The 19,007-nt window shown below is 42.7% G+C and overlaps 1 protein-coding gene across 3 annotated transcripts in view; it reads left to right on the top strand.

Moving 5' to 3' along the window:
* The window catches only part of ap3d1 (adaptor related protein complex 3 subunit delta 1), an 85,216-nt gene that overhangs the window by 31,854 nt on the left and 34,355 nt on the right, over positions 1 to 19,007 (top strand). For all 3 annotated transcript variants that reach the window (XM_070859764.1, XM_070859766.1, XM_070859763.1), the window contains exons 9-16: positions 198 to 247; positions 7,603 to 7,652; positions 10,489 to 10,537; positions 11,065 to 11,210; positions 12,764 to 12,912; positions 13,104 to 13,334; positions 14,072 to 14,303; positions 16,168 to 16,313. In XM_070859764.1, coding sequence (XP_070715865.1) covers positions 198 to 247; positions 7,603 to 7,652; positions 10,489 to 10,537; positions 11,065 to 11,210; positions 12,764 to 12,912; positions 13,104 to 13,334; positions 14,072 to 14,303; positions 16,168 to 16,313 — 1,053 coding nt within the window. The remainder of the gene's footprint in view (positions 1 to 197; positions 248 to 7,602; positions 7,653 to 10,488; positions 10,538 to 11,064; positions 11,211 to 12,763; positions 12,913 to 13,103; positions 13,335 to 14,071; positions 14,304 to 16,167; positions 16,314 to 19,007) is intronic.

The following is a 19,007-nucleotide window of genomic DNA, read 5'->3' as shown; positions in this document are numbered from 1 at the left end:
CAAATAGGGTGGTTCTGTGTATGGCCTACAGGCTATATCATAAGTTGAGTGACCCATGAAGAAAAAAGTTTGACACCTCTGTTGTATTGTAAAAACAATTCAGTAAAAATGCATTATGATCTGACTTGTATGAAATCTAAACTGATGTCAAAATCATTTATGCATTAAGTGAAGAAAATATTTTCTTTTCGTTGCAGCACCTCAGCCATGTCCCTTTTGTATGAATGTGTCAACACCGTGATAGCAGGTAATATATCTTCTGATCTGGAGTGGTTTTGCTTTGCAGTGCAAACCAGTTGTTAAATAAGCAGTTTTAATGGTGATCTGTTACGAAATCAAATGCTGACATGTATATTTAGTTGTCGTACGTAAACTTTGCAAAGTCCCATTACACAAGATTTTTTTACAAGTTTAATAATGTTTCTGAGATGCTCCAGTATTGTTAGAACTGTCAAAGACTGTGAATCATGGAGAGAGTCAATTTCTAAGTTAACACAAATGTATACTGAAAAACAATAAATAAAACATTTATTCTCACATTTATGAAGAAAGAATTAAAACATGGGCAGAGATGAACTAAGAACAGAAAAATACACATGGAGAAAGTTAGATACGAGTCAAATTTAAGAAATAAGACACATGTCTTGGTGCAACAGGTTCCAAAATCATTATTTCAAAAAATCACTGTTCCAGTTTTTTAATTTCATGAAAATCCCTTCAGCTAACTTTGGGCTCAATTTTCCCCTATGCAGTTTTTTTGGTGTATTGCCAGAGTTACGCCTGTTTTTCTTTGCGCCAACGACTCCAAAAAAAATAGCAAATTTCCCCGTTCTATTGTTGGAATTTAGCGACGCACAGCCTGTCCTGTAGCTTTGTGGGGGGGGGGAGGAGCCTAATGTCTGCGCCGAAAAAACTATCCCGCCCCCTCTTTTCTGTGCACACGTGGAAAAAAAAAAGTGATTGCTCTGGGCACGCACGCCCAGTATAGCTCCCGGACTGCATTCGCCATTTTTAAAATGCCAGTTGTGTGTGAGTACTTTCATTCTCATTGGAAAAATAGGAGCTGCAATACAATGTGCAACACGGCTTAAGGACCAAGAATTTGTTACAGGATGAAAGTGGAGGCACTAGTTACTGTGATTGAGGCCAGATGGCACGAGCTGGACACCAGCAGAGGTCACACAAAAGTTTGACCAAAAGGCATGAAGTGCTGGAACCAACTTGCAGAAGATTACAGTGCAATGGTGATCACCCTGAAGTCTGGAGGCCAATGCAAAAAGAAGTGGCAGGATCTTGGGCAAGTACTTGGTGTAAGTAATATTTTCATTTATTCAGTGGAATTGCAAATGTGACCAGCTGTGCATGTCCCACCCAGTAAAAAGGCACCCTCTCTTTAAAAAGTTATATTTTCATCTTTGCAGAGGAAGGTGGCACACAACAAACGGGAAAGAACTCGAACAGGAGGAGGCCCGGCAAATCTGCACCCACTGACACCCTTGGAAGAGAGGGTCGCTGCTTTGATGGGTCCTGCCTGGAGAAAAGCAACCGCCACTGCACAAGCTGAGCCCACACTCGGGAGAGAGTAAGCCCTGCAAATTCCACAGTCTGGCTTTGCTAAATGTTAAATATTGCACGGGCTATCCATGCTTTGGTTTCTGGGGATGTCTCCGTCAGCTACGCTTCAGTTGATGCAATGTGCTATCATTCATCACGGTCCTTCAAATCTGCCTACTGCCTGTACTGAGAGAGTCTACTCATGCCACCCATCCTGCCCCCTCCTCTGCTGCCAACCATTTGTCTGTTCTGTTATAGTTTGCAGAACTTGAGGCCAACCCTTATGATGCAGAAGATTCAGACGCGGACAAGCGTGAAGAGAACATCTTCCAGACCAACAGCATGGGAGGGGGGAGGTGATGGATGTAGCACCCACTGTTGTACTCGTGTTGGAGGAGATGCAGCTGCCACCCATTGAGGTGCCAGCCCCTTTCCTGACTGATACGAGTGTTGCTGGGACATTCCAGGTTTTCCACAGTCCGAAGTTGCGGGTCCCAGTGGGGTGCAGCGAGGTACACCCAGGGTGAGGAGGGGAAACGAGAGCTCGACAGCACTCCTGAGGTGCAGGATCTATCAGATGATGGCAGAGTGCGGAGAGCATTGACCTTACACGATCACTCCTGGACCCCATCAGTGGGGTGGGGGATGAGGTGTCGGGAGAAGTAACAACACTCTCTCGAGAAATAGAAGCACTGTCCAGGAACATGAGGAAGGGAATGTTGCAGGTAGCTGATGCGCTGTCACTGAACTTGAGGGAGGGAATGTTTCAGATAGTTGTAACACTGTCGGGGCACATGAGGGAGGGAATGTCGGAGTTAGCTGCTGCAATAAGGGAACACTGCCAGACCCCACGCTCACTGACAAAATCAACTGCACTCCCACTCCAATTCCCAGACTAGCCTCTGAAGAGGCCCAAGCCGGGCCCTCCATATTATTGCCTGCCTCTCTTTCCCCGCAACCGCCCCCCCCCCCCCGCGACAAGAAGTGCGCATTACCCGAGATGTTCGAAAGAATAAACTTGGTACCAACCCGAGAAACGCTGCGCAGAGGTGGAGTCAACCAGACCAAGCGCAACGGGCAGTCTTACAATAAGGTGGAGGAGAGATGGGTGCAGCCTTTCTTTGCTGCTGATGTTATTGTTACTGTTGTAACTGTTCTCAAGTTTAAAGTTTTTTGTAAGTTATGTAAATTTAGAAGTTTAAACGTTTAAGTGATAACTGAAAACTTTAAAGCTTGATACAAGAATATTTTTATCAAAGTTTAGTTAAGTTCAAACGCATGTTTAACTTTTGAATAAAATGCATAAACAAATGTCAAACTTTTGAATAAAATATATTTTACATTACAGCTGAATCATTTACATTTTGTTCCATTATTAACATAACTTTTTGAAGTAAAGAAGAATAATTTCCATCATTGTTCCATTAACACAACACAACATTACAGAACAGGTCCAAACAGTAAACATGGTCCATTTGGAATAGTTGCTGCTGAGCCTTCAGGCAGCAAAGCGTTCACGGATGAGCTGCTAGCGCAAGGCTCGAGCATTCATTAAAGGGGCACAACGGCCCGCCCGCCTCCGCCATCGTGCTCCAGGTTCAGGTAGCTTCCTTGTCCTCCTCCTTCTTGTCATCTGCATCTTCATCAACCACTCTCACCTCGGGTTGGTCTTCTACCAGCTGCTGCTGCCTCATGATGGCTAAGGCATGCAGCACACAACATTGAATTGACCGACAATCTCGGGGGAGTATTGCAAGTAGCCTCTGGAATAGACCATGCATCGGAAACGCTGTTTCAAGCTGCCAATGATCCTCTCTATTATGCTGCACGTCACAATGTGCGAGATGTTGTATTTCCCGGTCAGCTTCTGTCCAGGTTACGCTTAGGGGTGTCATGAGCCAGGTGGTGACACTGCCCTTTGTTTCCCAGTAGCCAGCTCCCCTTCTGGCTGCTGCCAAAACACGGCAGATATAGCACTCTCGTGCAGCATGAACATAGCATGGGTGCTCCCAGGGTATCTTGCATCAACTGACATGATGCGATGCATGTTGTCACACACGAGTTGCACATTAATGGAGTGGAAGTCTTTTCTGTTCCTGTACATCTGTGAATCCTCCAAAGGTCCACACAAAGTGATGTGGGTACAATCAAGGCAGCCCTGTACCTTTTGGGGAGCCAGCAATCCTGGCGAAGCCCACAGCCCTTTCACACATTGCCTGGGCGATCATGGGGAACTTTATGTAGTCATTCCTCCGGGTATATAGTGCAGCAGTCACCTGCCAAATGCAAACATGTGTTGCATGTTGCGAAATGGTGCGCACATCCCCAGCTGTGGCCTGGAATGATCCAGATCCATAGAATAAAAGTGCAGCTGTAACCTTCACTTCAACTAACAAAGCAGTCCTCCTGATGCTTCAAGGTTGCAGGTCTGCTTTTACTAATTCTCAGATCTCAGTTACAACAACTTTGTGGAAACGCAGCCTTCTAGAAACATAGAAACATAGAAAATAGGTGCAGGAGCAGGCCATTCAGCCCTTCTAGCCTGCACCGCCATTCAATGAGTTCATGGCTGAACATGAAACTTCAGTACCCCCTTCCTGCTTTCTCGCCATAACCCTTGATCCCCCGAGTAGTAAGGACTTCATCTAACTCCCTTTTGACACAGTCTGCATCACTCAGGTGCAGGTATGATTGTCTCGATATACCAGACTTGGTTAACTCCTGCCCATCATCCTATGTGCTCTGAGGTTCCTCATATGATGACGTCGAATCAATCGTCGTTTCCGTAGCACCATCATGCAGAAGGCTTGCACAAGGTATGGCATTGTTAGTATTGCCCCCATGATTAAATTGTATCTTTGCAAGAAGCTCAAAATGGCAGGCAGGACAAGATTCTTTGTTCTGTCTCTCCCCAAGGTTGATGCCCTAATATGAAACACACACAGGTCTCCGCATGGTCAATGATAGGGAAGCACCCACCCCCCCCCCACCCCGGCTTCATTTGAAGCATATACCGTAAGGCTTCTCGTGCCTTCAGTTTGCCTTCCACACACCCCCCACCCCCCAACCCCCCCCCCCACCTCCAGGATTCTTTTCAAGCCAAGCCCGTGTGTCCGGATGAGGGAGCAATTCTGCCGGCCGACACTCCGACCCTCGAGCCCAGTTTGGAGACCTTCGGTGGTAGCGTGGCACTTTAATTTAAAAATAAATAAATAAATAATCTAAGTGTAAAGAATTCCATGAAACTTCCATTTTCTGTGTTTCAAGTTTGAAAAGTGTAAGCGCTTGGATGATGCATATTTGTGTTCTTGACTCCCTCCAAAACTTCGCCTAAAAACAATGGGGTCTTTCTGCGCTGATGTTTTGATGTGCGCTGGTTTTTCTTAAGTGCCCAGAAGGTTTTTCGGGAGTGGTCATCTACGCTGTCCTAGGAGAAATGCAAGTTGGCCAAACTTGTACAATTGTGAAAAACTGGCACAGACATCAGGTTATGCGCCCCATGATACAAAAAAAAACTAACCTAAAACAATCGTAACTAACTGAGTTACACTGTCGCACAATCTTTGGGGGAACTTTGGATTTTTAAATTTAGGCCAAAAAAAGCATTGTGCACCAAAAAAATGGCACAAATCACGGGGAAAATTGAGCCCTTGTGACTTATTTTAAATAGGTTGAATGTAGATTTATGGTACATGGTTACCAGCTGTGCTGTACTTTAGAAGTGGGAAGACATTTTGTGCTAGTATGTTCACTGTTGGCATTATTGCCTCAAGGGAGGTTATGGGTTGAGGTCTCACTACAAGTTTTAAGCACACGTCTTCACCGCAGTGTTGAGGTACCTTGTTCGAGATGCTGTATTTTGGGTAAGGGTCCTGTCTGCCTGTTGAGGTGGACTTAGAAGATCCCGTGGCACTATTTGAAGAAAAGCAGGGGAGTTCTCCTGGCCAGCAATTATCCTCAACCAACACTATCGGAACAGATTCTGTTCATCTTATTGCTGTTTGTGAGACCTTGATGCTTGCAAATTGGCTGCCCATGTTTGCTTACGTAAGTGGTTAATACTGAATTGACATCTTAAGGATGTAAAAGTTTTTTTACTCGACAACCATCTTATTTTACCCTACTCCCCTGACCCCGCCACCATCGACTCCAAGTGTGATGAACTCATGAATTTAATTGGCATTAAGATGGATAGATCCATTTGGCTGTCTCTGCTGCATCTCCACCTTCCCCTTGCCTACCAAATCAAACCTCCTCCAAGGAACTCCCTGCCCTAGCCTTGAATCTAGACCTATTTCCAGTTTTACTTCTGTCTTCCTTTGTGCCCCTTCCAAGCTCATTTTGCCCATGAAACCTGCCTCTCTTGACCTCATTCCCTTTAAACTGCTGACCACCTGACTTCCCTTTCTGGCTCTTTTGCTAGCTAACATTGTGAATGATTCCATCTCCTCGGGCACTGTCCCCTCCTTTTCAAAACCACTATTATCACTATCTCCCCTCAAAACATACCCTGAACCCTCTGTTCTTGCTTACCCGCCACCCTTCTCCATACTCTTTTTTTTTGTCTCCCAAGTCCGTGCACATTTTGTTGCTTCCCCGATCAGTGCCCACCACTCATGTGGCTCCATGGATAAATCTGTCCAATCAGCTTTCAGCCACTGCCATAGCGCTGAGGGTGTCCTAATCAAAGTCACAAATGGCATCCTTTGTGATTGTAACCATGACGCATTGCCCTTCCTCATCCTCTTGCCTTTCTGGAGTCTTTCACATGGTCAATAATCATACTCCTCTAATGTCTGTCTTCTGTTGTCTAGCTCAGTGTAACTGTCCTCTGTTCCACTGTTGGCTATCAAATTGAAGCCAGAGCATCTCCAGCAACGACTTCTCTTCCTACCCCTGCACCACCACCTCAGGATTCCCCAAGGATTTAATCTTGGCCCCTCATCTTCATCTACATACTGCCACTTGGTAACATCATCCGAAGATATTGGGTCATCTTCCACATGTATGCTGATGACACTCGAGTCTACCTCTCCACCTCTCCACCCCATCATTACCTCTGTTGTGACACTGCTTGTCCTGGACCAGTTAAATACTGGGGTGGCCAAAGCCACGTTTCGGCCACCACTACAAACTTCAAACTCTTGCCAGCAGTTCCATCCCTCTCCTGCCTACTGTCTCCGGTTGAGCCAGATTGTACACACTCTGGCTTTCTGTTTGACCCCAGCTGAGATTCTAACCCCATATCCTCTCCATCACCAAAACTGCCTACTGCCTACCACCTCCACCATATGGGATCCTCTGTTTTATAAATAATGGAAAAGTAAAGAAGCAATGGGAAACATAGATCATTGGTTAGGCCACAGTTAGAATCGTGTCAAGTTTTGGGCGCTTTCGAAAGGGTATAGAAGCCATGGCGGGATTGTGACACCAGAGGCTTTAGATCTGAAGAGACTGGAGAAACTGGGGCTCTTTTCATGAAAACAGATGATTAAAAGGCCAGCTAATGTTCTGTAAAGAAAGAAATACTGTTGCCCCTATCAGTCTGCTGGAGGGCATAAATTCAAGATAATTAGCAGAAGAACAAAAGTAGAGCTTAAAAATGTTACTACCCATTCTTATTGTTAGGACATGGATTGTAATGTAAGCATAATCCGTTACAGGTTTTAAGAAGGAAGTGTATATGTATTTGAATAGAGAAGAATTAATAGGGTGTGGGGAAAAGTTAGTGGAATTATTTGGTGGGTAGTTCTGCATTGAGCCTGAACGGGCCCAACCGAACTTCTCTGATGTAAAATTCTAATTTTCTTAATCTCTGAGGACCCCTGCTGTTCATAATTCATATTTGTGCACTTGGGAATTGAGACACATCTTTCATTCTAATGGTATATTGTCATTTGTCAATCAGTATAGGTACACTATTTGAAGCAGGTGTCTTGGCCCAATATTTCTCCAACGTAAAGCATTATAAACTTTATGGGCTATTGAACTCATTGCTTTTGTCAAAAAAACATTTTCCAAATTGGGGCTAATTTATTTATTCTACAGTTCTCATCTCTCTATCTTCTGGAATGCCGAATCACAGTGCCAGCATCCAGGTAAGAACTTTTCTCAAAACATAACGTCCTCTGCTAAAATGTTTTGTGTATGTAATTCTTAAACCAATAATTTCTCAGATCTTGACAATTTTGCATTCGAGACTCATTTTCTCAGGTAGCATTTGACTTGGTGCATTTAAGATAGAGTTTGCGTTTCAGTTTTCGATAGTATTCAATACATTCGTTTCACTATCCTTTCAGTGATTTTTTTATATCAAAAGGATACAAGTTAACATTTAGATGTGTAAGTTCTTTGCAAAATCTTGAATATTGCAGTTTTATTTAAATTCTCCTAATTTATAGAAAGTTAATTGCATGAACATAAGAATTAGGAGTAGGCCATACGTCCCTTCGAGCCCTGCTCCACCATTCAATATTATGACTGATCTTGGACCTCAACTCCACTTTCCCGCCCGATCCCCATATCCCTTGATTTCCCGAGAGTCTATTTCAGCCTTGAAGATATGACTCGGCATCCACAGCTCTTTGGGGTAGAGAATTCCAAAGATTTACAACCTCCAAGTTAAGAAATTCCTCCTCATCTCAGTCTTAAATGGCCGACCCCTTATCCTGAGACTATGTCCCCCAGTTCGAGACTCTCCAGCCAGGGGAAACAACCTCTCGGCATCTACCCTGTCAATGTTCAGTTCAAGGGATGCCTTGTAATAAACTAATATTGTAGGTTTTGTGTTTTTGCTGCATCTTTCTGCTTGATAGTTACAGATCAACTTGGACAGGTTAGGTGAGTGGGCAAAAGCTTGGCACATGCAGTATAATGTGGATAAATGAGGCTATCTACTTGAGTGGCAAAAGCACGAAGGCAGAATATTATCTGAATGGTGGCAAATTAGGGAAAGGGGAGGTGCAACGAGACATGGGTGTCATGGTACATCAGTCATTGAAAGTTGGCACGCAGGTACAGCAGGCAGTGAAGAAGGCAAATGGTATGTTGGCCTTCATAACTAGGGGATTTGAGTATAGGAGCAGGGAGGTCTCACTGCAGTTGTACAGGGCCCTAGTGAGGCCTCACCTGGAATATTGTGTTCAGTTTTGGTCTCCTAATCTGAGGAAGGACGTTCTTGCTATTGAGGGAGTGCAGCAAAGGTTCACCAGACTGATTCCTGGGATGGCAGGACTGACATATGAGGAGAGACTGGATCAAATGGGCTTGTATTCACTGGAGTTTAGAAGGACGAGAGGGGATCTCATAGAAACATATAAAATTCTGACGGGACTGGACAGGTTAGATGCAGGAAGAATGTTCCCGATGTAGAAGTCCAGAACCAGGGGACATAGCCTAAGGATAAGGGGTAAGCCATTTAGGACTGAGATGAGGAGAAACTTCTTCACTCAGAGCGTTGTTAACCTGTGGTATTTCCTACCGCAGAGAGTTGTTGATGCCAGTTCATTGGATATATTCAAGTGAGTTAGATAAGGCTCTTACGGCTAAAGGGATCAAGGGGTATGGAGAGAAAACAGTAAAGTGGTACTGAGGTGAATGATCAGCCATGATCTTATTGAATGCTGGTGTAGGCTCAAAGGGCTGAATGACCTACTCCTGCACCTAGTTTCTATGGGCCCAAGTTTCCACACGATAAAAAACGGGCGCCCCTCCGAGCTGGTCGCCTGTTTTTCGCGCCGCAAAGTGCGCCTAAAAAAACCCTCCGTATTCTCCACCTCCCTGCAGGTCCTCTGGCCCTCGGCACGGCGCAGCAGGAACTGTAGGGGGCGGAGCCAGGAGCCTGCGCTGAAAACAGTGCCGGGACCTCTGCACATGCGCGCTACAGTGGGCACGCAAGTGCAGTAGCTCCAGGCGCCCGAAACTGTGTGGGAAGGGCCCGAAGCACGCAGCTCCTAGCCCTGGCCGAATGGCCTCACTGGGGCTGCGTGAATAAGGCTCCTCCCACGGCCAGCTCCTGCTTTCTGCCGACTCCTCCTGCTTCCCCCCCCCCCCCCCGACCCGATCCGCCTGTCGCTGCCGCTCCTGCTCCCCCCCCCCCCCCCCCCCCCCCGACTCGACCCGTCTGCGTCTGCCGCTCCCACTCGACCCGACTCTACTCCCATCCCCGTACTGGATCCGACCTGACCTCCCCCCTCTCCCCGACCTGACCTTTCTCTCCTCTCTCCTCTCTCCTCTCTCTCTCTCCTTCCCCCCCCCCCCCCCAACCCGAACCGAACCTCTCACCCCGACCCGACCCAACGCCACCTACCTCTGGTGCTGGGGACGGGCCCTGCCCGAAATCTCGGGCCCGGCACGTTCAGCCTTCAGTCCCGACGGCAAACCGCTTCCTAAAGGCCTGCCTGAAGAACTTTCACACAGGTAGGAACATGGTTTATTTAATCTTTTCTTTGCTTATAAATTTTTATTCAGGTTGGATTTATTTGTATAAGTATAATTAAGGATTTATTGTTGAATTTAATGACTTCCCTCCCCCCCCCCCCCCCCCCCCCCACCTCGTTCTGGACGCCTAATTTGTAACCTGCGCCTGATTTTTTAATGTGTAGAACAGGTTTTTTCAGTTCTACAAAAATCTTCTCTTGCTCCATTCTAAGTTAGTTTGGAGTACGTTTTCACTGTGGAAACTTTGAAATCAGGCGTCAGTGGCCGGACACGCCCCCTTTTGAAGAAAAAATTCTGTTCCAAAGTGGAACTGTTCTACCTGACTAGAACTGCAGAAAAAAAAATGTGGAGAATTGCGATTTCTAAGATAGTCCGTTCTCCACCAGTTGCTCCTAAAAATCAGGCGCAAATCATGTGGAAACTTGGGCCCTATGTTTCTATCACTGTTGGTATGCTGCTTGATGCAAACTTGACACTTTTTTTTTTTCTATTCAGCTTTGTGTGCAGAAATTGCGAATTCTCATTGAAGATTCTGACCAAAACTGTAAGTAGGTAGCTACATTGTGCAGTTATATTTTATTTTATTTGTTTTGATTTTTAAACCCGCCCCCTTGGAATACTTGTCACTCTGTTCCATGTTCTGAGATGAAAAAGCTGCTGAACCTGTGCAATTCTCAGACCATGGGCTTCACCACCATCAATGCCAAGTCATAGTTGGCCAACATTCATGTTACTTTGGTGTGGACACATGTTGGCCTTTTCTCTCGGATGAGATGTTTTGCAATCAAAGTGCTCCTACTTCTGGCCCAGGCATGAATTGTCAGATGTTGCCCATTGCAGATGATGAATTTTAAATTGTGGTCATGGCTTGGCTCTGAGTTTTGGTCCCTTAACAGGAACCTAATGCTATTTAGATAGAGTTTCCAGGATCCTGCACTTAAGTACCTAACTGTTTTAAAGAGGAAAAAAAATTCTCGTGATTATAGTTGTTAATTAAATATTTTTCCTATGGTATTTGTTTATATTGTGATTATTTTGACCAGTTGTCAAAGATTCTGAACTGTCTTGCAGTGAAGTATCTGGGTTTGCTGGCCATGTCGAAAATTTTGAAGACTCACCCCAAGTCTGTACAATCCCACAAGGATCTTATTTTGCAGTGTTTGGATGACAAGGATGAATCTATAAGACTACGAGCTTTGGATCTTCTGTATGGAATGGTAATTTAATATCGCCTTTTTGTGGCTAGGTTTATTTGTCAAGTTTTTAAATGAACCAGTTGAAAATTCTGTTAATCTGTTAGGCCTTCTAAGTAATATGTTTGTTGATTTAAGATGGGTGCCTTGTCTCAGATTTTTAGTTTAATCAATCATAGTCCAGTAGTCCCAAGGCGCGCTTCACATGCTCACTGTGTAGGCTCACGCATGAAAAATGGCCACTTGTGTGATGTATCAGAAGACTGCCAGCCCCTGTAGAACTGTACCCCAGCATAAATTGGCACTTTCGCAAGAGGAGCAAAGCAGAGAAAACTGGTACTTAAAATTATTGTGTGGCAAGGTGTAGTTAGGGTGTGTTCCACTGAATTTTCCAAGAATCTCAAATTGGGAAATATTTACACATTTTATGGTGCACTTCAGCCACCTTTTTAATACAAGGCTTCATGCTTAAACACGGCTGATTTAAAGGCAGCCTGAGTATAGATTTGTGCTTTAGTTCCAGTCCTGTGGGGTTCATGTAAATACCAGCTATCGCATACAGCCAGTAAGGGTAATGTTCGGTTGGCATCCTAGTATTTCTGCTGAAATATATTTGAGGGTTAAGATGCGATTTCACCGATATTGTGCACTTATGCACTTCACTTGGGGTTAGCAGCAACCCGCACTGCCATGGACTCTCCCAAACTTACTTAATTTGTTGGAAATGGTCACCATTATGATCTAAATCGTCATTTCTTGTTTTCCATTTGTGTAATACCATAGCTCCTCTTATTATTTAATCCAGTAAAACAGCTTAGTCAGCATGCACTTGAAAGCCTTTGTATTTTTCTGTAAATTTTACAGATACATCTTATGAAACCAGCATTTTTTTCTCCGAATTAATTATAAGCTGTACAAATGTACAAGTACAATTCTGTTTTTGATTGACGTGCCACTTGTTTTCAACGGTGACTCTTTAGAGTCATGACGTATGCATATTAAATAAATGATTAATTTCAATTATAGACGGTGACTTTGGATACCCCACTTACTGAAGTCATTAATGAACCTATAACTATAACTAATTCCTTAATATCAGGGCTACCATCTATAATCAGTTAAAGCTATAGACAAACCACTGAAAATTAGTGGTTGTTTTGTCTAATTCTAGAAAAGCCAAAATGTTGGCTGATGCAAAACTTTATCCTACTTTCTGGTTTCTCTGCTATTAATAATCTTGAATGTGCTGATTCAGATTTTACTGGCAACAGGTCAAGCTCTGCTTTCTTCTTTGTAATCTGGTCTTTTTAATCTACAAATGTACATTTTTTTTTAATAGCTAGTTTGGGTGGGGAAGCAGATTTCGCCAGCAGAGAAGCAATTCAGATTTTGGATTTAAACAGTTCTGGACTGGAAATAAAACTGTAATCCAGTTTTCATTTCAAAATATTCTATTTGGTATAATGTTGGATTTTCACCACTGGGTCTACATACCGTATTGTGATTTTAAAAACTGAATTACTCAATGGTTTATAATTTATTTGTACTTAAGTTTTTATTAACTCAAATGTTGGTAGGTTTCAAAGAAGAACTTGATGGAAATAGTTAAGAAATTAATGATTCACGTAGATAAAGCAGAGGGCACCACGTACAGAGATGAACTCCTCACAAAAATCATCGACATTTGCAGCCAGTCCAACTATCAGTACATCACCAATTTTGAATGGTAAGTTCTCAGTAGACACCATAAAATGTTTTATATATTGACTCTCAATCTAGAATATCCATTAAAGTTTGATGCTATTTTTTAAATTGTCCTAAGGTTTTGCAAATGTTGTTGTTTAAGTTGCTTTTGAACCTTGATTTGCTCCAAAACAAATGTCTTATGTTGTTGTGCTTCATGTTTTTAAAACACAGGTATATTAGCATCCTGGTGGAGCTGACTCGGCTGGAAGGAACGCGTCATGGCCACCTGATTGCAGCACAAATGCTTGATGTAGCTATCCGGGTGAAGGCTATCCGAGCATTCGCAGTGTCACAGATGGCTATGCTGTTGGATAATGCCCATCTGCTTGCTGGCAATATGCAAAGAAATGGTATCTGTGAAGTTCTGTATGCTGCTGCGTGGATCTGTGGTGAATTCTCAGAGTATGTACTGCCTAAAATACCACTTCATAAAAAATACCACTTCATAAAAAATTCAAGGCTGCTTTGTAGTGGTGCATTTATTTCTATGCTGAAGATGAAGGATTTTAATACTGGCACATGGGACACTTTGCATTTCAGGCCTCCAATATCCATATTATGCAGTCCCAGGTCAGGTACACCAACCAGATGCAGAGTTTCTTTATGCCCTAACAATGTTCTTCAGCTCCAACCTCAAAAGAGCCCTCCCGTCCCCTCCCTTCCACTGCACCAGTCTGATATTTTATCATTTCTTACATCAGTCATCCTTGGGCCTATCTGAATAACATTGCTAAATTTGGCCCAGTTTTGTTCTGTCAGCCCATCCTCCCTAGGAGCGGCATAGACAATTCAAGTTGTGCATGGTTTTATAAAACTGGAATTTGGTGGGTTTTGTTGAAGACATTAATCAACTGAAAAATTGTTTCAACCAGGACTATTTCACAAACATCACAATAGGAGAAGGCCAACCAGCCCCCAGAGCCTGTTCTGCCATTCGATCAGATCTTGGCTGATCTGTACCTCCTCTGCATTTACCTGCTTTTGTTCCATATCCCTTGATGCCTTTGCCTAACAAAAATCTTTTGATCTCTGTCAGAGAACATTCTCTTTACCGCTACTCTGTTTTAAACTTACCAACCAATTAACAACCAGGTTCACAAATTCACTGTACATACAGTTCTAACTTGTGTGTTTTCCAGACATCTTCAAGAGCCTAATCAAACATTGGAAGCTATGCTGAAGTCCAAAGTCACAACGCTACCAGGACACATACAGGCCGTTTATGTGCAGAACTCTGGAAAGCTGTATGCATCAGTATTGCAACAGAATGAGCAAGCAGGCGACAAGGAAGCTGCTCAGGAGATAACACAAATGTTGATTGACAAGCTACCCCAATTTGTTCAGAATGCAGATCTTGAAGTGCAGGAGCGGGTATGTAAGCAGCAGAGTATGTAATAATTCCGCTGTGTCCATCATTATAGTGTCTTTGTATTTGTTCCTTGCTGTTGTAAATCTGCTTTGAGCGTTGTATTGACTTAACTGTCTCTCTCCCCGCCACCACCACCACTGCAAAATCCTTTGAATAAATGTACATTTTTTTTCTTGTCAACTTTTTTCATCTCTTGAAAACATTGATTCATTGTTGGATTCATGAGAACCAGTCATCTAGTATATTGCTTGAACTCTTATTATTCATGCATGATTCTTAACCATGATTGTTGAGAGATTACTCAGTCACTGCTGGCATTATACCCAAGCACTCCCTTCTCTGATGTCCAAGTATACCTCCAGCAAAGGTGGCTAGTTAGTTGGAAGCCTGGAAGAAATGTTCTCCCTTAATCCAGAGGCACTGAGGTGATATGTAGCATCCCTATTGTTCCCTTGTTTGACTGGACAACGAACCTCAAACTTTCTGACTCCATTAAATTTTAAAAATCGTATGAAAGAACGCAGATTCAACTATAGTCGAGTGTAATATCAACAGTTTTAATATTTATTGATGCTGACCTGCATTGTACAATCTTGGGCTCCAAATAATGTTTAAAGTAGTTTTCTGATGCATTGACATATCAGTGAGGAATATAGTGACCACTGGTCTGTGTTGATGATGAGCAATGTGCAGCAAATGTTCTGACCTGTATTACTTTCAGATATTTTGGTATTTTCAGAACCATACATGATATATTTTTTAGACTCATTAGTTCTCCCTATTTGTTCACTTCATTGTTAACATAACCTTGATAGTAGACAGACTTGCAGAGAATCAATGGGGTAGTAGCCCTTTTGAAGAAGCTTTCATACTTCGCCCTGTGGGTTCATATAGTCACTCTTGAAAAATTATATTTCTATTCAAACTTTCTACTAACTGTACAAAATCTGAACTAAGATGTATTCTTGATTAGCTTTAGATTTGAGAACTAAATGGTTACGTTCTTCAGAAAACAACTGTTACTTTTTCTGCTGCAGTGGCATCCATAGTTTGAAGTTTCTGAATATATTTTATCAGCTGCAGAATACAGGAAGTCCGGAATATATCCATTACACCATGTCCTCTCCGGCACAAAATCCCACTCTTTTCACCATCCCCCTCTCTTTCCCCCCCCCCCCCCCCCCCACCCCCACACACTTACTTATTTCCTTACCAAGGTTAACCAGATTCCTACACCACAGTCGATAGATTGAGCTCCTCATCCAAGTATTTAAATCCCTCTTGGGGCTTGCCCCACCCCTATCTCTGTGTTCAGTGAGTCAATAAAACTTGTGTCCTAAGTATATGGTAGTAACCATTGCCCATATTTAGAGCTTTGTGCTTCTGTTGCTGAACATGCAAAATTAGAAAATCAGGAAATTAGCCTTGCCTGTTCCTGACACTAAAGCAATGGATAGGTTCAGCAATGCGCCCCTGCTAAATCAACAGTTTTTAATATACAAGGAATGCAGGAAAGTCATTTTTGTTCCTGCTGGGAACTCGGGCAGGATTGTGAAGCTAGTTTTGACAGCTCATGTCTTTGACCTGAAAATTTAGTTGTTTATCCCTTTTTGAGCTATGTTCATTTTAGACACGTGCTCATTTTTGTCTGGCTGTGCTTTTTGAGCTGAAGTCTCTGCTCTGATACCTTGGTGTTAATTGGCATGCAACACTAAAATCATTAGGCTTGTGAATTCCCCACAGCCAGTGATTCAAATCTTTAGTCTTTGCATATGCAAGTTATTTGATGACATATGAATCACATGGCATGCATGTTCGACAAATATCTTTCAATAAATGTCATGTTTGACTTTTTTTATTTTCCAGGCTTCCTGTATTCTTCAGCTGATAAAATATATACAAAAGCTTCAAGCAAAGGACATCCCTGTAGCAGAAGAAGTGATGGCCTTGTTTACTGGAGAACTTAACCCTGTCGCTCCCAAAGCACAGAAGAAAGTCCCATTGCCCGATGGGTGAGACTTCTATTTATAGAATTTCAGGAGCATTTAACAGTACCTGTGCCACTTTAAAGAACTGAGCTTTTTATAGTTGTGTACTTTTCTCTGATTTAAATAAATGGCTGTCTAAACCAAACTGAATTATAATTGGAAAACAAATTTTGCTGCATTACTTGCTAAATATTACTTCCGATTGTCTTGGTGCCCCACTGATAAAGTTTAGAAGTACTGTGCATTGTTAACATTGTTGAGTTACAGCCTTTCATTGTTAAATGCTGTAGCTCCTCTCCAGACCCAATGGACAAAGGTTAAATAATAAACCGTACAGATTACAAAATTCCTCGGTTCAATTCTGAGTTAACTGACCTCCAGGAGACCCCCAAAACTTCCTGCCTCCCTGACAACTGTTTGGTGACCGCTATTGGAGAGAGTCCACCTATGGGCATCAAGTGACATCAGACTGATCTTGGCTTTGGTGTCCCCATAATTTAATAGCAGCTGACACCCCCTCCCCCATCTCGGCTCACGCGGGAAAAATGATCAAAGTACTGGAGACGGCCTCAGTGTCTGCAGAACTGTACCCGGCATCTTCAGGAAACGAGGGGAGAAAATGTAGTCGTAGGTAGAGTGGGGCAAGTCTTCTGTACACAATGGCAACTACATTTACACCCCTTCATTTATTCTTGAAGTGCTGTGAATTGGCAGCACTTAACTATCTTTCCCCAGTGCTCAATAATTATAGATGGTTTTGTTTGCATTAACATATTTTCCTCCATAAAAACTGCCATCGTCACCTCTCTCCTTTTTATATAAAAAAAATAGCCTTGACCCCTCTGCCCTTCCAACAACTCTAACCTCAATTTTCTCTCCCAAGGTACCTGGTTTGATTTTTAACCTTTTAACTCTGTCTGGGGATTGGCCAAACGGGGTTGACAATTGAACCAGTTTATCTGCCCCTTCTTCCCAGAGCAGAGAACTTGATGCTGTATGCATGAATTCTCTCCCAACATTCATGTGTAAATTACCACTGTAGTTGTCGGAATGTGATCATGATCCACCAATTTTTCACACTGTTGACTAGCACTTTCCATGGCTGCCCCATTAACTTCCAGGACAAAACTCTTGCTTCTTACTCCAGCCTGCTTTCCTTGGTCAACAGAAAGGAAAGGATGATAGACCTTTGGGAGTTAACCCTTAGAATTCTAAATCTGATCATGTTAAAAATATATATCTTAAATCAAAAAGCCTTTGTTAGTCAAATAGTTGAAAATCCCTAATGTGACTGATGCTAACCAATGTGTGATACTTCAAAGATATCTAGAAAAGCTAGGTTAATAGAAAGAGAGAAATGAGCGTAATCTTCTGGGACAAGTAGGATGACGCAAGTTTTGTTGAGGCCTTCAAGGTTTATGTGGCTATGGATCCAGGTAAATTTTTCTTTTGGCACAGGATTCTAAAGTAGACAGTTGGATATTAAAAGAAAATAGGAAATTTAGGCAACATTCTTGTTTTAGTAAAAGGGTGGTAAGGTTGTGGAACAGTTTACCAGGAAAGGTGCTTTTTAAAACTGATGAATTTGTATTAAGAGAATATAATGTGATCAGTTCCAGAGTCACAGTAAGAATGCTGATTGGAAATGGCCAATATACAGAAGGTTTGCTCGAATTAGGTTGGTATCTTTGCGATACAAGAAGGCAGATGAATCTGTAGAAAGCACATTCAGAGGCATTCTTGCCCTTTCTCACTCCCCGAGATGCAGGATCTCAATTTATCAGGAATTGAGCTTGGGAGAGAAGTTTTGTGAAACATTTAAGAGAAGAATTAATTCTGGGCCATTTTTTTGGTAAAATTCATTAGGTAGTTATCAGGTCCAGGGCCCCAGTTAGTCTGAAAAAATTCTATGGCTTGGAGAAACTCCGCTGTTGGCAGAAGTGCAGCCAAATCATCCTCCTCCTCCTTCTCCAAAATCACTAGCCAAAGATGGTGGCGGTTACTGCGAATTGGCTTTGTGAGCATCCCTGAATTCTGACTTGGAGAATTTAGAATAAAACTGGTTAAATTAATTGTTAATCTTAGGATGACTAAATCAACCATTCCCTGACTGCACCACAGGAATATTGCCACTATTTTGTTGTTCCCTGAAGGTATAGCCAGAAGATATCTTTGTTTACTTCCATTCTCCCAGTATAGAATTTCTGTGAATTGTACGAGACACTCGGGTACTTCCTACATGAGAAATCAAAAGTGAGTCTGTTTCCCATTGTGCTTCCTACAGGGCATGCAGGATCTTAAATCTGATGAGACTTGTGAGCAGATTCAAATTGAGAAATCTGCTCCTCCAGTTACTTCTAAGAAGCCAAAGCTTCCTTCCTCTTAGTGGCGACAACATTAGCACCTTGACCAATTCTTGACAAAAATAGATCCGTAGGATCTATTTTTACTCTAGGAAAATTACTAAGGAGTCTCAAATCATAGCAAAACTACAGAATACCTTGGAAGATATTAGATGCTCTCGCTCCTATAAAACCTGGCATGTCATTGTGGTAGTATATACAAGCGTGTGCAGTGGTCTTCTAAGTTAGAGGAAACCTCTAAGATCGCAATTGTGTGGCCTTGCCTTTGTGACAAGAATGACATATATAAACTCCATGCTTTGCCTTTGTTTTATATATACATGAAAATTAGTTTTATTTGTCACCACCACCTTCA

This window comes from Pristiophorus japonicus, chromosome 18 (assembly GCF_044704955.1).
Source record: "Pristiophorus japonicus isolate sPriJap1 chromosome 18, sPriJap1.hap1, whole genome shotgun sequence".
Lineage (NCBI taxonomy): Eukaryota > Metazoa > Chordata > Chondrichthyes > Pristiophoridae > Pristiophorus > Pristiophorus japonicus.
Note: the sequence above shows the minus strand (reverse complement) of the source record. Positions and strands in the feature narration are given on the sequence as shown.